This window comes from Zonotrichia albicollis, chromosome 5 (genome assembly GCF_047830755.1).
Source record: "Zonotrichia albicollis isolate bZonAlb1 chromosome 5, bZonAlb1.hap1, whole genome shotgun sequence".
Lineage (NCBI taxonomy): Eukaryota > Metazoa > Chordata > Aves > Passeriformes > Passerellidae > Zonotrichia > Zonotrichia albicollis.
The window spans coordinates 2,310,616-2,335,698 of NC_133823.1; the positions used below are offsets into that span (position 1 = coordinate 2,310,616).

The 25,083-nt window shown below is 48.5% G+C and overlaps 1 protein-coding gene across 10 annotated transcripts; it reads left to right on the forward strand.

Annotated features, from left to right (window-relative positions):
* The first annotated feature begins 9,423 nt into the window (after positions 1-9,423).
* Positions 9,424-18,354, forward strand: THNSL2 (threonine synthase like 2). Of its 10 annotated transcripts, none has more exons than XM_074540532.1 (9): positions 9,424-9,660; positions 10,301-10,548; positions 11,177-11,371; positions 11,620-11,772; positions 12,480-12,710; positions 13,559-13,707; positions 16,387-16,512; positions 17,589-17,728; positions 17,852-18,354. In XM_074540532.1, the coding sequence occupies exons 2-9, from the start codon at positions 10,326-10,328 to the stop codon at positions 18,084-18,086; spliced, it is 1,452 nt and encodes a 483-aa protein (XP_074396633.1). In that variant the 5' UTR covers positions 9,424-9,660; positions 10,301-10,325; the 3' UTR covers positions 18,087-18,354. The 10 variants fall into 10 exon arrangements, with proteins under 10 accessions (XP_074396633.1, XP_014125217.2, XP_074396631.1 ...); XM_014269742.3 differs by having other exon boundaries at positions 9,494-9,623; XM_074540530.1 differs by having other exon boundaries at positions 9,495-9,623; positions 10,324-10,548.
* Positions 18,355-25,083: the final 6,729 nt, after the last annotated feature.

Genomic DNA, 25,083 nt, shown 5'->3' on the forward strand with positions numbered 1-25,083 from the left:
GGCCAGAGGTAAGATGATGTAATTGGTTTATGGGCATGTTCAAACATTAACGTAAAACTGGGCAATGGTCAGTGATAAATTTCTCTGCATTTTACAGATCACAATTTACAACGTGGGGGCAGGGAAAATCCCATAAAATACGTTTTATGGAGGTTGCAATGTGGCATCCATAAACAAATGATAAAAATATAATAATAATTGTGCAAATAGCCTCATTATCAGAGGAACGAGCCAAATCATCTAATGAGCTTGCAGTCTGGGAGCACGTATGTGGAGGAGGAGAATGTGGTGACTGTGTGTGCCCTGGGGCTGACCCTGGGGGGTTTCTGCTCACTGGTGTGTGCATGGTGGTCTTTAGCACTGGCAGAACAGTGGCTGCACACTGGCAGGGACTGACTCACTCACACACCTGTGCTGGTGGGGTTTGGTGTAACCCAGATGTAGCAGCAGCACAAACCCATCGCTGTCCTCTAAGAAAAATGCTCCAAATCAATTCCTGGCCTTGCACTGGCCCACCTGCAGTTTGAATCAGGCTCCACCTCTATGGTCCTGTGTGGATAGAGAGCTGGTGCCATTAGCGATCTACCAAATCACTTTCATCTCCCTTTCCTGTAGGAGCCACAGTCACTTGTGTACTGGAGAAGCTTTCCAAGCCTTGGAATTCAATTCTCCCAGGTGCCACATCAGAAGAATGGCCAGCAGCAGCCTCCAAGCTGAGCCCAGTTCCTCCCTCCAAAGCAGGACTCAGAGCTGGGCTCCTCTTCCAGTCCCTTTGGCTGAGCACCCCAGGACTGCTTCATGGCATCTGAGCATCCATCCTCTGGATCTGAACTCTCAGGCTGGGCTTCTTGCCTCAATGTGTTCCTCCTCCCTCCCAAAGCCAGCTCACATCTCTGTCCTTTTTTGAAGTGAAATAATGTATAAGAATGAAAAAGACCTATCTCCTTCCAATTTGGAGATGCTGTCAGAGCCTTCTGCCGCGGTCTGTCCTGCTGCCACCTCAGCCTGCTCTCTGTGCTGCAGCAGTGAGCCTCAGTTTCTGGTTAATTAGTACAGGCAGTGTCTGCCAGATGAGGCAAGAGAGGGAAAACCTTGGCTGGTGGGACGGACAGTGGATGAAGTTGGCTGGGAGAGGGGAAAATCCGCAGGGACATCATCCCTGTGCACCATGGAGGGAGCCAGGCAGGTTCAGAGAGCATTCATGGAGGGGTGGATTGACTCAGCAATTTCTCCAAACAGCTTTTTGGGTTCTTTTCCATTTTATCCCCTCAGGAATGATGTCACGTTAGGAACTGCATTTCATTTTACGCCTGCCTCAGGTGAATAGCCTGGTGTCACGAGGGGCTGTGCTGACATGTCCCTTTTCCGTGTCCTCTTCATGGGGACAGCGGTGACTGACCTCTTTTGCTGTGTCCTGCAGCACCCTGAGCTGCCAGATCCCTGCCTCCTGTCAGCCAACATTCTCTGGCCATGGGCTACCTGGAAGAACATGTGTGCCTCCCACATGTTCATGCCCTGGACCTCCAGCTGCTCCTCCAGACAATTCAGTTCCCTCTCTTTGCATGATGGGGAGAGAGATTAGGCTTGAAAAAACTGCAGAGTTCCCAGGCCCACAGTGTCCATGGAAATGAAGCTCCTAAGGGCTGGATATCACTCATCAGATGTTAAAAGGGGAATATAATTGTCCAGGACTCTCTTGGTAACAGGACAGAAAATTTTCCATTCACAGAAATGGACAACTCATGAGAGGATTCACCCCATTTGGAACACAAGTTGTTCTCTGTAGGAATCCTCTCTTCCTCTGCTTACTGTAAATAGCTATAACACATCCTTGCTCCTGATTTGCTATTGCTAAGTGGGGACTATGGATTGCTGTTAGAAAGTTCGGAACTTGGTGTTCTGTTGGGCTCAATGTTCTTTTATTTTCTTTAGCAAAGATATGCAGGTCGTACTAAAGAAAGGAGAAATGCTTATTGAATGAAATTTGGCCAAGGTAATTATTATCTAGCCAGGCCTGCTGAGCAAATGGCAGGTGAGATAAACTTAATCTCAATAGCAAAGTTCAGAATACTTGTACATCTCCCCAACAGAATACAGCATCTTTTAAAGTATGATATCATTTTACTTTTCAAGAAAATGCACTTGATTTGCATTAACACGAGGCCATGTCAATTGATAATTTGATTAAAGTAAATCCACATCCTAAAATTTGAATCTGGTTTGTATAAAGAGAAAAGGCATGGATCATTTTCAAAATGAGGAAGCTACATCTTGAGGGAAGCCAGGAGGTACTTCTGTCTAAGCTGCCTTGAAAATAAAGCTGAGGGTCTTAGAAGCTTGTCAGAAAAAAAAGACTGAAGTATCTTATTTCTGCTTTTTGCACCTGAATCAGAGATAGGGACATCCAGAACATCTTAGGCAAGAATATCACCAGTGGATCAAACATGGTTTTGGTCAAATTTTAAACCCCACCTCCTCTGTCTCCCTGGGCACTCATTCTGGGTCTCCAAGACCCATCTCCTGAAGGAGAGGTGCTCAACCCAAACCTCCCAAACTGCAATTTGGGGCTGGTGCCTCACCTTACAACATCTTCCACAATCAAGAAGAATTTTTCTCTGTCACCTCTGTAGCTGCCTGTGGAGCAGTTACATCCTTTTATGACATCCCCTCAATCCTTCCCTGGGATTCCTGAGCTCAGCTCTCAGCTCTCACTTTTACTCAGCTCTGGGAAGCCACCCCCCTACCTGCACTCCTTGGTAAGTTGGACATTATAACTAGATTTTCAGGTTTATGGCTCCTACAGGGAAAAAAAGTCTCTGCCTCCTCCAGTTCAAACTGAAATTCTTAATTAAGTTCTGAACTACAAAAATGACTTTACAGCCAAAGTATGGGGAGAGGCACTTCCTGTGGCCCAGGGGAGGGTCCCTGGCAGCCTTGTGGAGGTCTGGGAATGTCTTCATGCACCTCCCCTCTATCAGCTTATTTGTTTCTCTTATCTGTCCCACCAGTGACTCCCCAGACTCCAGTGAGCCCAGCACCTCAGTGCTTTGGGAAGCCAGGGTTGGGCTCTACACTAGGATTTTCTTGGCCCAAATGTGAAAGGCTACAAGGCAGGACCTTTGATGATTCAGTCCTGGATTTTCCTAGCGCAGGTCCAGTTGAACACCCCAAAACCCCTAGACATTTTTTAAAAAAGCTTGGTCACAAGCTTGACAGTCACGGATCCCCAGGTGGGCTCCCCTCTGTCTCAACTTATAGTATTGTTGGGTAATTCTATTTCTGCTGCCCTTGAACCTGGAAACTTGGTCTGCTGCCAAGTTTTCCCATCTCTGGTATGATTAGTTTGAACCTTGTGGTACAAAGGTTTTTTCATCAGGCCACATGACTGCATTGCTTCGAAAGGTTGGATGGGATGGAGAAGATGCTGCTGCGGCTGAGAGCTCTCCATCCCCCTTGGTTTTCCTTGTGCTGTGTTACCAAGACAGCACTGAGACTAAATACAGCATCTTTCCCAGATTCTTCTCTTTTTAAAATGCCCTTGGCAGTCTGCTGAGATTCTTGCCTCCAAGCTGTAACTTCCGAGCTGCAGATATGCAAATCCCATTTCCTATAGGTTTAGATTAGATATGTCATTATCAGAGCCCTGATAAGAATGCAAAAGCAGGAGCTTGTGCAGAGAGCTGCTGCTTGATAAAGCTTTCCATCGATGCTGTTATTCAGAAAAGAGCAGCCCTCAGCCCTTGTCATCTTATTGCAAAGGTGCCAAAGGGAGCAGAGGGTTTGTATTGCTTCTTCAAGGTCAAGGTGGCTCTAGCACTGATAGCACAAGAGCCTTAGCTCTGCTTATCAATGATCTCCTGGGGACCAGAGCTTACAGAAGAGTTGGACTTTGCTGCTGGGATCTTGCTTTACAATAGGAATAAAGTTGCTGGCTCTGCCACCCACTTCCTATTCTCTTGCTTCCAACATCTGTGGTGTAGAGCTGTGGCCTCTCTCCAGGCACAGGGACCCTCTGTTTATGCCCTCAGAGGATGTGCATTGTCCCAGCAGGTTGCCTTTGGTGGGATGAGGCTGCTCTCCATCCCACAGCCCTTGTGGAGTCAGGGTAAAGGACTGGAAATGGGGCTCATTGCTTAATGAACTAGTTTGTGCCAGGACAAGGAAAGAAAATGTTGGGAAAGAAATGAAGGCATAAGCAGTCAATGCTCTTGAGTGAGAAAGGTCTGGAAGAGACCCCCAGAGCAGAGCCAGTGATGATTTAACCAATGGTGCCTCTGACCCCACCACACATCTGCAGTGCAAACATCTCCCTCTGATCCAGGCACATGAAGAGCCCCTGAGACACAGTGGGGACAAGGAAACTTTTATCTGAGCAAGTGCACAAGACCAGCAGGTTGGCAAGGAAAGGGAGCAGCCTCCAAGTGCCCACAGGTGTCAGATGAGCTCCAGTCCTGGAGGGACACCTGGCTGTCACTGTGGGCCAGTACTCCCCTGTCCAGCTGTGCTCCCCTTCATCCTGATTTACCAAGCACAGCGGCTCACTTGGTGCTCCTCACAGAGGGCTGCAGGTGATGAGTCAAGGAGAGCATCCTGGGGCCAGACAAGTGTGGGGAGGAGCCTGTTCCTGTCTCTCCCTGAGGTAAATATATAACCACCATCTATACATAAAATGAAGGAAAGTTCAAGCAATAATCCCCAAGACTTTCCCTGGCAGATGATGTCCCTTGGCCAGGGAAAGCAATGAACCAAGAGTGATTCACCAGCCAGAGGGTCAGTGCTGAGGCAGACACAGCTGTGAGGAGGGCAGAGAATTGCATGGAGTCTGACAGCAACTGAGCCTTCACCAGGTTCAGGGCCACAGAGGTGCCCTATGGGGAACAACCACGGTGCCAGCAAGAGCAGAGCTGTGGACAAAGCCCAGGATTGCCGCTGTCCCCTTGGTTATGTTGTGTTTTTATAGTCAAAGTGCCTCCCTGAGCACAGGTATGACCCTTTTGCACATTATGGAGCCTGACTTTTCCAAAGTCACCTGGAGAAGCTGATAAAGCATCTTCCTTGTCCAGTCCCTAACTGGGGGTCGTAGAGCCCACATGCTATGGGATTACAGATTTTGATAAAAAATGTGGCTATGGGGTACAATGTGAACTTCAGCATAGCAGAACCAGATTGCACAACCTTCTCCAGAATACAACAGCTCCTCCAATATCTCACCAGGGTGCCTGCACTGCACAAGTCCTTGAGCTCCCTTCCTTGGCCTACAAGACCCAAACCCCAACACAGATGTCCCTGACCTGGTTGTGAAACACCTTGCTCTGAGGCAAGAGTGCTGCACCCAAATGTGGGGAAAGGGCCGACATGCTGGCAGCTCCTTGCCCTGCAAAATCAGCAGAGGTGGAAAAGTCTCCATGTGCACATTTGCAGATGAGAGGAGGCGATCCAATGATCCATGTGGAAGTTCTGCCTTATGTCAGCTGATATATTGGCAATTTAGATCACATTTAGAAAGTGGGGGAAAGAGCCACCTTTGCTGTAACAAAGATGCAGCTTTTTACAGTTTTATTTATTTACAGTCATACATTTCTGTCTTATATCTCCTTGACATGAGGCTCAAATAAAGAATTCTGAGTGCATGTTGCCTGTGCAGCTGCAGACATTCTGCAAACTTCCTTAGCCCCCTTTCTGGTGTAGATTCTGAGCCTGACTAAGTTGTGCCTGTCTCTGAGAAGGCACAACTGAAATACTTTCATTTCTGGTCATAACCTTGCAGCTTTTACCTAGAATCTCCCTGTTCTCTCTGTGAATGTTCACACTTCTGAACATGAGAGGGCAGGGGACACACAACTTCCACAACCCTCAGTGATAAGCTCCTGTAATTTTTCTCGGCCAATATAACACACTTCCCACTGGAAGGCACTCTGTACAGGGCAGTAAATGGCATTGCAAAATCCCAAACATCCTGGTCACTGCCTTTCTGACCTGCCTGGTGTTGTCTAGGTCGCTTATATGTCTGAAAGCTTTTGTTTGAATGCAGTTTTCAGACCCCAGACAATTTGTGGGCAGAGACAGGACTGGGAGTAATGGGGACATTTTTGTTCTGCTCAGGGTTATGTGTTACTTTTTTATTAAATGTGGTGCTTTTTGGACCTGCATGAGAGTCGAGGTCCTTTCTGTGTGCCCTTTTCTGAATGTCTCACTGGGGACAGGAGAGATCTCACTGAAAAGAAGGTAATAAAATCCCAGGATGGAATCCTCTGGGGAGAAGATGGGTGAACATGAAGAACCTCCTTCCCACCCCGATGAGCTCTTGCACCAGCTTTGCATCCAACCCTGCTGCCGCAGGACACTACATGTTCTTCCTCTTCCTCAGCTCCAAAACTTTGGAGAGGTGTTCCCCGGCTTTTGTTGGGACATGTCCGTAACCCGAAGGGCAGAGAGACCTGTGGGAGGGTGGGAAAGGCTGAAGGGGATCAGAGAAGGGATGTGCGGCTCCTGCAGGATGCCTGGACACGAGGCACTGCCGCCATCTAGTGATTTGGGATTCGCCGGCAGCGCCGCTGGTCCACGGCGCTCCTGGGGATGCTCTGCATGGAAAATGGGCCGGGGACCCCCACCCAAACATGTACAGGGGCACACTTTGCTGGAGAGGATGGAAAAACTGCTCAGCAAACACGAAGTTGAGAGTTTTGCTGGGCTTGTCTTTGAGTGCAGCAACATTCGGGGCTGAGACATGTTATTTTAGGAGAATTGGTGCAGGAAAAATTTGAATTTTTGCTGTTATACATGTCTTCCTGCTTCCTCATCCTCATCAGGCTTTGGGGTGCCTTTGGAAGGTGGAGAGGTTGAGGAAATTCCTCTGGAGGGATGAAAAATGATGCATTCCAAAAAAAGAAAAGAAAAAAAAGAGAGAGAAAACAAAAGGGAAAGTCTGATAGCAGCTTGAGCTGGAGTTTGTAGCTACAGGTGATTCCTGACATATGAGTCCAGAGACCATGAACTGCTCAGGGCAAGGTCCAAAGCAGAATTGCAAATCCCAGCAGAAATAGGGAGGCAGTGAGTAAGTAAGGCCAGGTTAATTAGAGGCTATTACATTTTCTAGCTCTTCATCTCTTGCTGCAGTGGATGAGTCCTGACAGGCAGCATGGGCACACTCCTCCCCTCCCTTTCTTAAAAATTCAAAATAGTATTAAAGAATCATAGAATGAATCATGGAATCATGATGGTTTGGGTTGGAAGGGACCTTAAAGATCATCTGGTTCCAACTACCCAGCCATGGGCAGGGACACCTTTCACTAGACCAGGCTGCTCAGAGCTCCCCTCAAAATGAAATGCCACTCTAAACTTGAGTTCATGGAAATTGTAGGGCTGAGCATGGGAAAACCTCTCCAAGTAAATGGCAGTGTCACCCTGGTTTGTGTCCCAGGCTGTGTTCTGTGCTCACATGTGACTGCCACATCAGCAGTCCCTGCACCCCAGCAGTAACCACTGCCCTTGTTAATGAGGGTTATCACTGCTGATAACCAGGGCATGGGCAGACCTGTGGCAGCAGCCTCTTTGCAGATGCAGAGCAGCAGGTACCCTGCTGTAATAATTTGCATTTTTTTGCAGGGCTCCTGTATCCCAGAGGGATGTAATGCTGAAGGAATCACCAAACTCATTGTAAGCTCTTCACTTGGAAAAAAAATCAGATGTATTAATGAATTCATTTCATAGCTAAAACATACATTAAAAGAACTGGACACATGGTAAGTGAATGCCCAGAGACACAAGGTCCCATGCTGGTGGGAAAAGGTGAGGTCTCATTGAAGTGTGCTGGGTGATTCTTGCAAAGATGTACACTGGTGATATTAAATATTAAATTGGTAATAAAAACCATCAGCCTGTGCAGTTCTTCCTATGGATTTGATCTTGTCCTTGTTCTAGCCTGAATCTGAGCTGAGCTCAAAGTGTGCTCTGCCTCTGCATGAGCAAGGAAGGAAAATCCTGAACTCACCTTGGCACACCATCATGGAAAAGGGGAGAGGTTAGAAAAGAGGAGGCAAATCCCATATCCTGCAGTTTTTGCTATTTCCTTTATTTCTAATATTTCAGATGTTTTGTCCAGAGATACTACTTGCAGTTTTTTGTGCCAGCTACCACTGGAGCATGTTGAGGAGCTGAGACTGTTGTGGGGACATCAGCTACTCCCCTCAGCATCTAAGTAAAGCATCACTGGGAGCTTCCAGTGATTCCAGGGATGGTGATGGGGAGGTTTCACCATCAATTTAAGCCTGACCAATCCCTGAAGAACAAGGTCCAGCCTTGCTGTTCTATCCAGAACCTTCTGAAAAGACCTGGATCCACATCTGGAATGGGGACAGACCTCCATTACAGGGTGAGCACCCCACTGCATGCCATTGTGCCAAGAGGATCTGGTGACTACAGGTACAGGGAGAACTATGGGGCTACAGCAGGTTTGGGTGGCTCAGGCTTCATCTTTGCAATGTCATGAGGAATACTGAGCACAGAGATGGTGGGGAGATGCAGGCTGGCTGGTGATATAATTTATATAGTTATGGAAAAATAGCTCCCTTCCTAGCTGATTTCCTAGAGGTGTACTCTGCTCAGGCCCACTCTTTGAGCTTAGATATATTATTAAAACACTTCTGTTTCCTTCCCACTCTGCTTCAGCTGCCCTGTTCAACCTTCAGCAACACCACCAGAAGCAGTTCTGTCCAGAGCCTGAAATTCACCTACTGCCTTCACCTAAAGAGCCTGCAGAAGGAGTCTTCTGGGATGTTGAGCGTAGAAAAGTCGTTTTCCACACCACTATCCAGGGCAATGACTGGACCACTCTCTACCAGATATTTTTCTCATTGCTCCAGTTAGAACCATAAGAATAAAGAGAGAGAGGCAATGTATTTGGGGCATACTCCAGTGCTTTGGCAGGTGGTGTGTCTTTTGCTGCAGATGTGGCTTCCGTGGCTCACAGCAGGCTGTTATCAGCCATCCTTTGTACCTCAGCTCCTGCCTGCCCGGGCTGAAGTCCTTTTGCTTCCTCCAGCACTCTGCTGTGTCCTGGGTTTGTGCAGCCACCAGTCCTGTGCTGACTTTGCCCTTCAAAAAATGCTGATTATATTAAAATAAAAAGCAGCAAAGGGATGCACAGCCCTTCCCTACGAACAACTGGATTTTTTTGCATGTCTCCTCCCTCCCCTGTGCCTCAGTTTCCCCACTGATGTGACAGGTGCTGCGAGGCTGAGCAGAGCTGAGTTCCAGACTGATTGTGCTGCAAGGGACTTCTGGGGTTTCCTGACTCAAACCCTTCTTTAAGCAGCTTCAATCGCAAATTTAATTCCAAACTCATGGTTTAATTAATCAGTTCTCTCCATATTTCCCCACTCGAAGTCGGAATGTCTCCCGGGTTACACAAGAGACCACAAGGTCTCCATGCCCTGTGCCTGATCACCCTCTGGTTAAAAGCGGTCTCCTAATATTTAACCCGATTTCCCCCTCGCTGCAGCTCGCACCTGCTGCCCCTTGTCCCGGCTCCTGGCACCGGCAGAAGCAGCCGAGCTCCATCTCTCCCGCTTATCCCCATTCCAGGCTTGCTGCCGCCCGTCTCTGCCGCGGCACCGGGAACACCGGTGAGGGGACAATTTTCCGTGAGCACAAGAGCAAAAGGTGGCCGGGCTGGAAGCGGTGGCCGCAGCTTCTTTGGGCACTTCCCCGCCGAGCTGAGCCGCGCTGAGGGGGCAGCGCTGCCTGAGGGGGGCACAGCGGGGCCGGGCACAGCGGGGCCGGGCACAGGGGCAGGGGCAGACCGGGCCGCTCGCAGCAGCGCCGGCGGCATTTGCGCCGGTCCGGAGGATTTAGCTCAGCCCTTCCTACGCTGCGTCAAATCCTGTCCTTAGTTTAACCCCTTTGAACAAAATCAGCCTGCTCTGAAAACGTAGCGATCTCTTTTTTAATTTAAAGCTCCAGCTATTGCAAACAGCCCACAAAAGGTTCATGACGTGCTTCTGCGGCGACTTGTGCGCCGTCAGGGCTTTTCCTCAGGCGGGAATGTCTCCCCGGGCAGGGTAGAGGAAAAGCCGGACAAGGAGGCTCCGACCTTGGCATAAATCCCAGGCAGCCTTTCCACCTTCTGCAAAATGCCGAGTGCCCTGCACTGACCCCGGCTGCTCCGGCTCCCTGTGGGAGGAGGTGGTTTGTCCCCTGGGGAGTTCTGTCTGCTCACAGGGGAGGTTTTGGAGGGAGTTGTTTTGGGCTGAGAGCCTGTTCCTGGTGTGAGGTTTGTCTAACAGCTTTGTGTTGCTGGCAGTGATTGTGGTGCCTCCCCAGCAGCCATGGAGTACATCAGCACACGGGGAGGCACGGGGGCCGTGGACTTCGAGGGAGCCCTTTTCTCTGGCTATGCCCCCGATGGGGGTCTCTTCATGCCCCGGCGCATCCCCTCGCTGGACAGGGACACCCTGCGAAGGTGGAGCAGCCTCTCCTACCCTGAGCTGGTGAAGGAGCTGTGCTCCCTCTTCGTCCCGGCCGAGCTGGTCCCACGGAATGTGCTCAGTGGTGAGCTGAGTGGGGAGCTGCCCGTGGGGATGTGGACAAGGATTTGCGGGGTCTGGATGCATCTGTCTGCCTTTCCCATCCTCTTCACAGCCCTCTAGAGAAGGAGCCTGCTGCCCGTTGCCTGCTCCTTTCTGTAGCCTGCTCTCCTTTGTCACCTTGCTGGCACTAATGGAGAAGGTATCCCTTGTTTAAAAATAAGGGTTCTGGTGACAACAGCAAGCTGATGTTATGGCTCTGCTCACTGCTGGGCCTCCCTGCTGCTTCACGCTTGCCTTGATGTGTATTTTTAAATGTTTTTAACAGTTATGAGCGATCTTTTCCACCAGAGGGCAGCTGCAACCTCTGTCTCAGCAGCACATTGGTATAAAACTCAGGTTTCCTGTATTTTATGTTTTAATATCGTTTTCTCATTGTGTGGCATGTCCCCTGGGATTACTTAGCACAGAGCTGTCAAACAGCATGAAGGTGGGCTGGTTCATTCCGAATAGCCACAAATAACTTTTGGGGTATCTGTCACTGCACAGAGCCTTTGGTTGTGCAGAAAGGTACCCAGGAGCACAAAGAGCACAGATGCAGGAAGCCATGGGTCAGAAAAACACTCCTTTAATTTAACACATTTTTCCTTTAGAGTTGATTGACAAGGCCTTCAGCAGATTCAGACACAAGAATGTTGTGCATCTGTCCAGGCTGAAAGATGGGCTGAACATTTTGGAGCTCTGGCATGGTGTTACATATGCATTTAAGGACTTGTCCTTGTCCTGCACAGGACAGTTTTTACAGTATTTCTTGGAGAAAAGGCAGAAGCATGTCAATATCCTGGTGGGTGAGTATAACTCCTTGGAGGTAAGGTTCTTGGGCAGGCCTTTACCTTGAGAGCCACCATCCTACGGCCCTCCCCAAAGATGCCCCAGGATGGTATTGCCTCATAATCTCCAGGCAATGCTAGAGTGGCTGCTCTGGCCAAAAACATCTCATGGAGCATCTCTACATCTTTTTCTTAAAGTGCAGTGATCAGGTTTGATTGACACAGCAATATTTTGCTTTTCTTGGTGCTTCCTCACTTTGAAACAGGGACTTCAGGGGACACGGGGAGCTCGGCCATCGAGAGCGTGAGAGGGCAGAAGAACTTGGACATCTTTGTTCTGCTGCCCAAGGGGCTCTGCACCCAGATACAGGAGCTGCAGATGACCACTGTCATTGAAGACAACGTCCACGTCTTTGCTGGTTGGCACTGCTGTTTGAACTGTTCACTTTATGGCTCTGCTGTGTCAAAACCTTGACCCTAAAAGTCTGAGGGGGCTGCTCAGTGGGGTTTGCAGCTTTAGCAGCTGCAGCCAGCTGGGTCATTGCTATCACCATGCCCAGACATGTGGCTAACAGGAGACAACATCCCCAGATTGACAACCAAGCAGTTTAAGGCTTCTTTTCCTCCTGGCCATAGATCAGAGCTGCCTCCATGCAGGTGGTTGGTGTTTGGCTGGACTAAATTCAGCACCATTTTTTGTCACTAAAGGGATTTGGAGCCACCCCTTCCCTCTGTCCTCCTGCCTTCATGGGTGATCCACCTCCTGCCACCGTGCCATCCCCGTGGATGGGCATCACCACTGGGTGCTTGAGCTGCTTGAGTTCCCATGGACTCCTCTGCTCAGCCTGGTCTCACCTTGGCATCTCACAAGGGGATGCAGCATTTGCCTTCCTGGCAGGTTTATCTTTGGTAGAAGCAGCAGCCCAGAGTGCTGTGTCTGCAGAAACCACCTGACATCCACAGGGTGCCACTCAGGCCCTGGTTCACGCAGCCCTCAGGGCAGATGGGCAGCTCCTGGCCACAGCAAACCCCAGGGCTTGAGACCAGCCCTATTTCTGAGCAGAAACACCTCGTGCCTGATGCACTGCTGCTGCCAGATCTAATCTTTCCTTTCTCCTTTTGACAGCTCATGGGAACAGCGATGAAATCGATGAGCCCATCAAGGAACTGTTTGCTGATGTTGATTTTGCTGGAAAATACAACATGATGAGCTTGAATTCTGTCAATTGGTCCAGGATTATGGTGCAGATTGCCCACTACTTCTATGCCTACTTTCAGTGTGCCCCATCCCTGGATACCACCCAGCTGCCCATGGTGGAAATTGTTGTGCCAACGGGAGGAGGAGGAAATATCACGGGTAAAGGGAAAAAGAGATGGGTTAGATAAGAGAGAGAGAATGCTCTGATCTATGGACCAAAAGCACTTTGCAGATACTGGGTATTGCTATTTATTAAAACACCCACTCTCTGGTAGGATTTCTTCAGAACCACTTATATTTTATTACTCATGTATGGTTATTACTCAATTTAGGTGTCACTGATGATTTGCAAGGTGCAGAAAAACCCAAACCACTCTTTGATGATGACTGTAACTATCTTGAGGATGGGCACATTGGGAGAGGACAGAATGTGTTTGATGCAGAAAAGAGGGAAAATGCTGTGGCTCTGATTTCTTAAGTGAGACATTAACAGAGGTGTGGAGTCCTGCCTGGTCCTCTCTGGTTTGCATGGTAATGCATGGTCAGGACAACCACTCTTAATTGCATAATCTGGCCTTCTAAATGAGAGTCCTTGATTGCCTCAGTCCCAAAATAGGTGTAGAACTGTCTTATGAAAGCAATAAAGGATTTTATATATTCACTGCCCTTCTGGGCTGCCATCAGAGAGGCAAAAGCCAAATATCTTCATCTCTCCTGCTTGCCTGTCAGCTGCCTGAACCCTCTGCCCCCTGCCTGTCCACTAGCAAAAGTGAAGATGAGCAAGGGTCTGTGTTCAGTGGCAGGTGGAGCATTGCATCCCTGGATTTTATAATCTGTGCTCTACCAAGCCCCTGAAGTCAGATATCTCAGAGTCCGCTAGGGAATATAATTTCTGCCTGCTTCTGAACTAGATGCTCAATCAATTTGTATGATGACTTCTTTGCTAAATCTCCTTCACATATTTCTTTATCAAGCACTCATGCATTTTTTTGACTTTTTTTCCCTAGCTGGCTGTATTGCCCAGAAAATGGGTCTCCCAATTCGACTTGTTACTGTGGTGAACAGCAATGACATCATTCATAGGACTGTTCAACATGGAGATTTCTCACTGGCAGAGAGTGTGAAGGCTACCTTAGCTTCAGCCATGGATATCCAGGTATGTAGTGAACTGGCCAAAATGCAAAAATAGAAAATATTGCTGTTTTTTTTTTTTTTTAATCTTGTACTCTGTTCTACCTGTAAAATTCTGCCACCCAATGATGCATTCAGAGGTGTGACTCCTATTGACCATTTATGCTACAGACTGCTGGGCTGAGGTAGATCAAACTCCTTCTCTTTCACTTCTCAGGGTCTGACTTTCTGATCTTTATTGTTGAGTTTTGGATTTCTGGGGATTGTTGTATGTAAACTTAGCAAGACAGGGACATTTCTACAACATGGGACAACTAGAGAACAAAAAATGCCATCATGTCTTGAGGGTTTTGTTGATGCTTCTGAAAAGCTCCACAAAGAGCAAGAGGAGAGACTAGGAAGGAGGTGGAGAAGTCCAGAAGAAATGCCTTGTTCATGGCTGCCTGCAGCTTGCTCAGAGCAAAACAAGTCCCAGCAGGCAGGGAAAGGCCTCAGAAAGAAAAGCCATGGAGGTACAGAAACCAAACACCTGGAAGCACACACCTCCCCTTTCATTCCCACCCTGGGATCCCCAGGGACTGGATCTGCTTCCAAACGAGTGATCAAAGTGGGAAACCCTTGGTGTTGTATCTCTGTGGCCTTAAGCTACCTGGATTTTCCAAAAGCTGTTCAAACACACTGGGAGGACCTGGCAGTCTGGAGGCACTGCCATGCTTTGCAGTCACTAAGTCCCTGTGCCTCTGTCACCAGGCTGTGCTCTGCAGCTTGGCTTTCCTCCTGAGCCAGGAACTTGTGGGGCTCCTCAGAGCTCCAGGGGTAACTGGGTTCCTCTTCAGTCCATCTCCCTTCAGTAGCACTGGTCAGCAAGTGCCAGATTTTGGGATCTTGGGGGCAGAGTCAGGTGAGGAGATTTTCTGAGATTCCTGAGGAGCTAAATGAATGAATCCCTCTGCACATCCCTCTCCATGGCTGCATGGGATGTCACTGTTCCCTCACATCTGAAGCATCCATGCACATATTCCCATAGCTAAAGAGAGCATTTGTTCTGGAGGGGAATTCAGGAGGTCTCTGGTTGGGACTTGTTTAAAGCAGATTCAGCCTTGAGGTCAAGTGGGATTGCTCAGGGCTTTGTCCATTTGGGTGTTGGAAACCTTCAAAGATGGAGAGTGCACAGCCTCTTTAGGTTGCTGCTTCTGCAGACTAAGATAAGGCAGAGAAAACTTTCCTGTTAGATGCTGCCTGAAGAATTGAAGGTGAAGCAGAAAGTCTGGTGTGGATGAACCTTGCAAGGAGCAATCCCAGGACGATCCCAGCAGACACTGAGCTTTTGCAGCCAAGCAGGGGCTGTTCTTTGTCCCTGAGGTCAGGAAGAGCCACAGAGCTCATATCCACACTCCAAAACTTGGTCCCCAGCATGACCTGGCCTCCAAACGGGGCTGCAGCATTCTCCTGGAGAGCTCTGGTGGTGTGGGACAGAAGCAAAACACATTCTCCTGGAGAGCTCTGGTGGTGTGGGACACAAGCAAAAGCCTTACTTAGGTATTGAGGCTGGTACTTGCACCAGTGCCCTGGCCCAGTTCAACTTACTGATGTCACCACAGTGTTCTGTAATGGAAACTGTAAGGCTGGTGGGATGGAGGGTGAAGGGGAAATGTGGGAAGATGTGAGAAGGATGTGGGAACAGCAGAAAGAAGGACAGGAGAAAGGGTGTCAGGAGCACCCAGGAGCAGGTCGTGGAAGTCCAGGCACACTGACCAGGACAGCCTAAAACAGGGGACAGCCCAGAGCAAAGGGCAGGCTACACCCAGACTAGACTGAAGATTAGAGGCTGGAGGCTCTGGGAGATGATGGTGGGAAGATGAAGAACAGAACTGAGCCCATAAGACACCCTGATAAGGACACAAAAGGCTGAGTAAGTCCTGATGACTTGACAAGGTAGGACATGATGGAGTGACAAAAGGTCACAGGCGCTGTCAGCTGCTAAAAGTTATGAAGAGTTTATCCAAACTTGAGCCTAGGAGGTGAGATGAGGACTCTGTAAATTGGTGTCCTTGTCCTGTCTGTCCCTACAAGGTATCTCAGCCAAACCACCTGGATGAATATTTCTTGGGGCTTGTAAATGTGCAGGAATGAGGCAGGGCAGAGAAATTGGTTTGGGACCCTCCTGTATGGTCTTGCACAGAGTTCTGCTGCAGTGTTGCAATGCTGATTGCTCCACAGCCATACAGGCCAGTCAGGCCCTATATGTGCCCTGTGAATTCAGGGAGATTATCAGCCAGCCCTGCAGCCAGCTGGGTGTCTGATTAAGTCATGCAGGAGCTGGGTGACTCACAGCAGCATCTGCAACACTGAGTAAACAGCTGGATGTGTCTGGTTCTCCAATACACAGTGTGTTATTAGCCTGGGCTCCTCACAGTGATGGTACAGATGTGGTCAAGCTGTTGATTCATCAGCCATCCCTTCATTTTCTGTTTTAATCTGATGGTCACTGCCAGACTGCTCTGACAGGTCAGAGGTTCAAAAGACATTGTGTTCCCAAAGACTTGTCCTGGGATGTAGGTGAGCAAAGAGAAGACAAAAGGCCCACCCTGATTTCCACCAAGAAAAACTCAGTGGTAGGACCTCAGCCCTAATGAGACATCAGAGAATCCACAAGGATGCTCCCCCCATTTGAATTTCCTCACCTTTTGCCTTATTATCCCAGGAGCCTTACAATGTGGAGAGGATCCTCTGGCTGCTCTCGGGCTCTGATGGCCACCTGATAAAAACTCTGATGGAGCAATTCAACATCTCAAAAAGGCTGAAGCTGCCAGAGGATTTGCACAGAAAGGTCAGTTCCTCACCCAAACAACACTGTGCCTGTGTGTGTGTGTAAGATTATTGCTACCAGGTGTTTTCAATTCATTTTCAGAATAAAAAAAAAACATAATGGAGAATATGCAACCAAAAATTTAAGCGTGACTCCAGAACAGTTTTATATCCATGTGTGTGCATGGAGATACTACCCCCCCCTTTTTTTTTCTTAAGAATGGTCTCTCTTCTTCACCAAAGTAAGTTTAAAATTACCTGCAGTTATTTAGGTAGCATATGAAATTGGCCTATCCTTGGCCATGCACTGAGGCATTGTACAGTGGATGCTGGCACAAATTGGATGTTTGGGAGTGGGTCTGCTGAGTTTGGTGCAATTCAGCCTTGCTGTTACAGCAAAGGGGAGCATAAACACAAAGCAGAGAGAGGTACAAGAGAAAACAAAAGATGTGAGTTGTAAGAGGGACAGGTACAAAATCCTGCATTTTCCTGTCCAGTTTCTGATGTGCTCTCCCTCACAGAGCAGCCTTTGCCCAGTGCCCACTCCTGCTTGTGCTGCAGAAACATAAATACAAAACAATTTTATTATTAAAAGCAAAAAGAACTGTTGCACTGAGGTGGATTTTAAAGTGCTCAGAAACTCCCTCAGAGCATGGAAACAGCAGTGCAGAGGTGAGGAGCTGAGCCCTCCCACTCTCACAGCACCTGTGGATGGAAACCTCTTGCCCACACTCCATCCCTGGGGTTTATTCCAGCAGTGCCTCATCCTCCAGCTGCAGCAGCACAGAATCACAGAATCACAATTTCTAGGTTGGAAGAGACCTTTAAGATCATTGAGTCCAACCCATGTTCTAACACCTCAACTAGATCATGGCACCAAGTGCCACATCCAGTCTTTTTTTAAACTCTTCGAGGGATGGTGACTCTACCACCTCCCTGGGTAGATGATTCCAGTATTTGACCACTCTTTCTGTAAAATACTGCAACGCCTTTTCCTTCAGTCTCTGGGGGAACCCATCCTCCAGCCTCTCTATTTGCACCTGCTCTAAAGCCAGCTGGGGGGTGGTGCCCTGTGTGACCCTCCCTGTTTCCCCACAGCTCTCTGAGACCCTGGGATCGTGCTCAGCCTCTGACCAGGACATTGTGGGAGCCATGCGGCGCTGCTGGGAGGAGAACCAGTACCTGCTGTGCCCCCACTCTGCCGTGGCTGCTCACTACCACTACTCACAGCCACACAGGTAGGGACAGCCGTGGTCAGGAGCATTAGGGACTGGACCATCGCTATCCCCTTGCTCCTGCAGCATCTCCAGCCCCCAGCTCACTTACATCATAAGTTTCCTTTGCTTGTCTTTCCTTTCCAGCATCCCCCGGTGTTGCTTGGCTCCAGCCTCTGCAGCCAAATTTCAGGATGCCATTCTCCGAGCTGGCCTGGCTCCCCAGATCCCGCCTGAAATCTCTGCCCTGACAGCAATGGAGACCAGATCCACTCCCCTGGAGCGGGGACAGGACTGGGCACAGGTGCTCCGGGGCCGGATTGAAGCTGTGACACAGCAGTGGGAGGCACAGGCGGGTCACTCTGCACCCCAGGGCAGGTAGTCACACAGACATGACCTCTGGGCTCAGCTGGACAGTGTCCCAAGGCTCATTCTCCTCTCCCAGAAAAGCCCTGTCTTATGCTGGGAGTCTCCATGCAATGATGTATTAGCAAGAATTCACTTCCCTGTCTAATTGGACTATCTCATAACATTTTCAGTAAAGAGTTCAATTATATTGACAATTTCATAAGATTTTCAGTAAAGAGCACTGCAATTGTATCCCTTTCTCCTAATAAATCATAAAACCTGATTAAAACTCTGAGTAAACCTGGCTGTTCCATCATTACTGGCTCTTACAGAAAGCTGTCATAGCACTACCCACATCTGCCTGCTCCTTGGGCATTATCCAGTGATCCTGGCTCTGTGCTGGGATGTTCAGCCCAGCAATCCCAATAGCACCAAAGATGCTCAATAGGAAACACATACAAGAGTGGAGTGGATCCACTTTACCCATCCCTGTAGTTTAAGCAGTGCCAGGAATTGTTCCCAGGCATTGAAATTTGTGATAGTGTTAAGTAGCAGATGTTTTCCCTGGACAAGTTTCTCTTAAAGAGCTGTTTTCCAGTGCTGTATCTCACAGCTTTTGTCCTAGTCCTGCTTCAGACTCTTCCCAGGCAACTTCCACTGTAACAAGTAGGAAATGGGAAATTCCCTTTATCTTCTGCCTGAAACTTCAGGTCTTTCAATACCACGTTCTCATCATATACATATAAATACATAAATACCTTGTGTGGGAGCTGCCTCCACAAGTCATGCATCTGGCAGGAATCTCTTGTGCCTAAAAAAGGGGGAAGAAAAATAGGAATAATTATACCAGGGGGGAAAAATCCCCCTTTGCCATCAAAAAAAAAAATTCCCCCTTTGACATCAAAGGAAGTCCTGTAATGGGAGGATTAATTTGAAGGTTTAGTGGCATTTAACAGGGTAAAAGTAAATTCTGTGAAGTGATTCAGCTTGGGACGTTGCAGAATGTGCGGGAAGAGTGGGAAGCTTGGCCTGGGCTGCAGGCTGCCTTGCTGGCACCCAGGCAGCCTTTTCCTTGGCTCCCCCTGGCACAGCTGGCTCTGTGCCACCTCCTTCCATCCCACCGAAACCCTGCAGGAGAGGAGGGACCTGTGCCTCCTCCAGGGTGGGGGCTGAGGCTGCCCCATCCCAATTAACGGGGATGAGGGAAACAGCTTAGCTGAGAGTGATGTAAAAACCACACAGCGCTTGGATGTTTTTGATGCTAGCAGCTCTACTTGCAGGGATTGAGCAGCTGGGAGGTGGGGTCCAGGAATGATGTTTCATGAGGCCATCATTCACCCTTCTTTAAGAGCCAAACCGTCAAAATACCTCTTATTTAATCAGCGCCTTCATCCTCACAAATAACCCTCCCCCAAAGCATGGCTTTGCACTGGGGGTGGTCAGCACATCTCTGGGGGTGGCAGTAAGAAACTTCCCAATCCATTTTGACCCCCATGATCAGTTTCCTCTTTCATTGATGCAGGTGTTATATTCATTGGACTCCACTGCCCTTAACAGCTGCCTCCCCAAATCATGTGGTTCTCAGCCAGGCCCAGTTGCAATTTAGCTCTTAATCATATCTCAGGACACCTTGCGAGAGGGGAGAGGCCCAAAATTGCACCCAGTTCTGCAGTTGGTTGCAAACCTGGCTGGCAAGACCCCAAGCCCTCACTGGGGAGCACTGTGAAGGATGGGGTGAGTGGGGCTGGACTTGCAGCCTGCCAAAATCCTGGTGTGTTTTGCAAGCAGAAAGTGTGACAAATGCATTCCATGCTCCCATCCCAGTGCCCTCAAGCAGTAGGATGAGTAAAGGGTCCAGCCTCATTGCAGGCTGAAAAGGAGTTTAATTCTCAACCATCCCTGAGGATACCTTATGGGGTGAGGATGCTACATCTCCCCCAGCCCAAATCAGACCTTTTTTTAGGACAGGACACTATGAAGCCCTCTCTGAGATCTCTGGAGCAGAAGAACAGCAGGAAAAGCCTGTTCCATGCCTGGAGCCAAGGCAGAGGGAGCAAGACAGGCTTGGCTTGCAGAGGGGCTGTGCTCCCAGAGAGGGCAGTGCACAGCCATGTGTGCCAGCCCGGTGCCTGGGATGTGGGAGTGAACCTGGCCCCTGGGTGTGCTTTGTCCCAGCCTGCTCAGGGACCATGGCATCCATGGCCACTCTCACACTGGAGTTCCCACTCTGTCCCCAGAACTGGTGCTTGGGGCTCTGCCTGCTCATCCTTGGGTCTCTGTCTGAAAGGGAAGGTTTGATGGAAAGATGGGAAATGGAGGGAGGAAAGTCACACAAAAAGTGGCACCTCCTCACCCAGCACTGATGGGTGGCTGCAGGCTCTGGCAGCTTCACGTGTTCCTGGGGTTGATGGTATTTCAGTCCTGCACTTTCCAGAGCTGATCACAAACCCAGGACAGGCTTGTCAAATAGTTGATCTCATACATCACCTGCTCTTGCTTTTCTCCAGCAAAAATTCCAGTTTCGGGTCCCTGACCCCAGGCCTGTCTGACAGGTGACCCAGGAGATAGTGATACCCACAAACTGGTGACCACACTCCATGGGGACACTGAAAGACATGGCTGGGACATGTTCCCAACTCCTACCTCAAGTAGAAAGTAATATCTTAGGATGGAGATGGAATGTGTTGAGATAGAGGAACACGGTCATAGCTCAGCTGGGGTTTCTCCTCAATAACTCACATGTACCAAAGCAACTTGCTGTCCTGAGCCAAACCCACCTGTAGTTGGTGTATCCAGCAAGGGACTGGGGGCCTGTCCTGGTGTGGTTTGGGATCTGTTGGACTGCAGGTGGGGTCTGCCCTCTAAGCCATCTGCCTCTGTGCCCTATGGGGGCTTCATCTGCCAGCAGAGCCGTGCTGTGGTTCAGCACTCCCATCACTAAGAGTTCCATTAAGAGATCTATTCACTAAAGGAGGACATGGGATGACTGGCTGACTGCTGCTCTGCCTGAAATAAAATTGAGAGGAATATAAAATCCCAAAGGAGCTGTGGGTGAGGATTCTTTTTCCCATGAGAGCAGTCCAGCCTTCCCCTGAGCTTTGTCACAATGTCCATCCCCATCTTCCAGCTCGTGGCCACCCAATGAATTGATCTCTGGGCAATTACCCCACTGACTGGGCTGTCACGTCCTTCTGCTCCTTTTATGAGCTGGGAGGAGCCCACAAGGTGGTGAATTATAAGCCAATGCTTTAAAACAGTGTTCTGAAGGTTTGGGAGCTGAATTATTATTTATAATGCCCTGGGGCCCTCATGTAATTTATGGACAGGTATGAAGACAAGTAGGCGCTCAGACATGGGGATGAGCCCGGTGTAAATGCTGAGATAGAAGGATAGATAGATGGATGGATGAAGATAAGCTTCTTGGCCAAGAGAGCTGGAGATTGAAAAACTGGAGATGGAGAAGGCTGCTCAGACATCTCTGCTCTCCTAGGGTGATACCTACACTCCCACTACTCTCACTCTGTAAAATGTCATCTCAGACGTGGTGCAAACCATTTGTTTACTCTTATTTTTTTGAATTTATCCAAAGTGCAAGGAAAAAAAAGTAAAAAGGAATTGCTTTGTTGTTGCAATTTGCTGCTAGGCATTCCTATGTGTGCTAATGATAAGTATTAATTAAATAGCTTTCTGTTGTCTTTTAAATGCAGTTCTTTCAGGCTGTAATTAAAAACAGACACCCAGCCCTTTCTGTCTGCATAGGAAGAGGCAGGTAGGCCTCTGGAGCTCTGCACTTCTTTCCTTGTAACAGGAGAGAAGTGGAAAATGAGGCAAAACCAGTTTCCATTGAAAACTCACTACCCTGTGCATGTCCTTCACAGGGAAGGCAACCAGCCCAAGGAAATTAAAGGAATGTGACTTCCAAGATCTCAGCCCTGCAATCAAAGTTTATTTGCCCTTAAGATCTCTCAGCTTCATACATTTAAAAGGCAGAGGAGATCACTTTGTTTGATCTCTGGGCTACACAGGCTGCTGAACATCCTCCTGATGCATTCATCATGCCCAGAAGAAACTCGTTGCCTTATGAACATTTTGATCTGAGTAGCTGGAGATAGGATTTCATGCCTCTCTCTCCATGCCTACTTGTTTCTTGCTTTCCCCAGTTTTTTTCACTCTTGCTGTGAAAAACCAGACACTGCTGTAAATCCCCATCCCTGTGCTTCTCATCTGGTCATTATTAATCTCCCAAATCAGGGTGTGCTGCTGGAGCTTCCCCCCAGCCCTGCTGCCCTCTCTTTTTGCCATCTTAAAATACACTAAAGCCCTCTAGAAATGCAAATAAAATGTCAGACACTCACGTGATGGAAAGCAACCACCAAATAAAATTTCCCATTTGACCACAACACTGAATGACACCTAAGCCCAAATTTTTTCTGCCCTTAAAGGCAACTGGGCTTCACTTACCTAAAATACTGCTGTAACTCAATAAATACATGGAAATACAATGGCTGGCTGCTGTGCAGCTTATGAGAGTGGTGGGGGAAGATGCAGCTCACTCAGAGGATGCCTTGGTCAGAGATGGCCCATGAGGGAAAAGTTTCTGTGTTCAACAGCTGCATATATTTTTGTTTTGTTTTGTTTGTTTGTGAATGGAAACCTTTAATTATGCACGTGAGTAATTTATAACCTGAGATTTGTAGAATTTGTGTAATAAATACACAAAGGATATGAGACAGACACATTGCCTGTGAGGGGATCCTCGATTTGGGGCAGTGCAGCAGCACTTTGGTCACCCAGGGTGATGCTCCTCTGCCTTGATAGCTCCTGACACAGTTCATAAAGCAGCCCCAGCCCTTTTGGGGTCCTGTCAAGGCTGGATTTGCTATGGATTTTTCTGTCTTCATTCAGCCCCATGGCTGTCCTGTGATTTTGATGCAGCTGGATTATTATCCACAAAGAATTGGGAACACAAGAAGGGGTCTGGGACACTCTGAGACTCCTTCCCTGGTGAGGGGAGCATGGGGCTGGGAGCATCTTTGGGGCTGTTGGTGGCAGCAGCAACAGAAGTGGCTCAGAAGGGATTTTTTTCTCAATTATTTGCATTTTAAAAATGAGAAAGGGGGAGAAATGGGATGAAAAAAAGGAGGAAAAAAAGTAAGCATTCAGAAATTAAATGCTTAATTAAAAAGGAGTTTGAATTTGTTTGTATTGAATCAAAAGATTATTTTTCTTTTCAGCAAATGTGAGCTTCTTTTGAGCAGAAACTGAAATAAAAAGAGCCTTAAAAAAGGTTTTTTAAAGGGAAAATTACTCACTTTTAGCTCAAATGGTTAAAATTGTGTTTCAATTTTGGGAAATGAAGGAAATGTAGAAAATTTTCAAATTCTAGGAATATTTACAACACCATATCAAAAAAAAAAAAGGTGTTATGGGGGAGATGAAAAGCAGAACAAGAGGGCTGGAAAAGACGAGTGAGCAGCTGCCCTGTGTGCCTCTGTCCTTGCCCTGACACCCCTGAGATCACCCCGAGCACTTTAAGATCACGAGATACTGAGAACAAAGAGTTTGTGTTCTCTTTTTTGCTCTGTAGTTCCCTGCATTTTCAGGCTCCCAAAGCTGGTTCAGCACTTTTAGGGCAGGTTAGAAACCAATTCTTAAAGAAAGCAGAGCAGAAAATCCCACATAACGTGGCTCCAGGAGGGTGGTGCTTTCAGAAAAATAGCAAAACTAATGATTCCCGAAAAACAAATCAATTAATAAGTGATGAGCACAAGTCAGTGATGTTTTGTGCAATTCCTCACTATTCATCTCGTTGCTCTTGCCTTGGGACACCTCAAGTAGAGCATGACAGGTATTTGCAGAATTTTTTGCTCAGGAAATGAAACAGCAGCTCGATGCTGCAGTAAAAGTGGGAAAGAGAGAAGGGGCTGTGTTTGAGCATGGCTTTATTTTGGTATCTAACATAGGGAATGGAGCAGGACTCACTGTGATAATTCCTGGACTGACACGGGAAAAAGAAGATGAAATATTTTGGTGTTGAAGTTTGCAATTAGAATTTAACAGGTTTTGAGGATGGTTCTGTCACTGACTCTGTGCCACCCTGGGAATGGTCGAGGTGAGGAGCAGGGGGACCCTCCTGCAGCTCCCCCAGCCTGCTCACTGCCCCCCGGGGGACTCCCCACAGTGCCCAGGCTGCTGCCCCCTCCTCACCCTGGCCTTGGTGCCCTGCATCTCCCTTGGTCCCCACCTGCCCTGCCCTGCCCTGCCCAGCCCAGCGCCCTGGGAACGCCTGGCTTCCGCTCCTCCGGGATGCTTGTGGGGATTAGCCAAGCTCTGCTCCCTAAACCCATCACACGTGTTTCAATAGTTTTAATTGTTGCCTTTAAGATAATTACAGGCTGCAGAGCACGGACAGGAAGAGCCCTGTGGATTTGCACCGGGGCTCGGGAGCACCGTTGTGTATGGAATGGGATATCTGCCACTTGGAAGTGTTTTTCCTGCTTGGGAGAGTGGTTTGCATGCCAGAAGCAGGGAATGCCACAGATCCCCGCTTCCCATGGCTGGAACGACTGGAACAAGGTGTCCCCCTGCCCCCCGCCCCACCTGCCCTGGGGAAAGAGTCCTCCAGCACCTGGCTCTGCACTTACTGACCCTTGCTCACTTAGGCTGCAGCTTTTTCCTCCTTCCCGCATCTGTTCAGAAGGGAATGAGGACCTGAAGTGAGCAGGGTGCTCAAAGTCAGGCTCAGATGGGGTAAGGAGCAGAGTGCCCACCTTGCTTGGAGATGAGGAGCAGTAGCCAGCCCCAGCACTCTCCTTGGCTCTTAGTGAGGTGGACAATATTTGGGTTTTTTACTGTATTATGGTTTGTCCTGGTCCCTTGCTGGCTATCCAGATTTCATCACCAGAGAAAACACTTTCCTGATTTTAAAGGGAGATATCTCTGTCCCTCCCGTAGCCTGGAGTAATTCAATATTGAGTGAGAGGATTGCAGTCACTGCTTTTCCTCTGTTTGCACCTTTCTTGCAATTATTG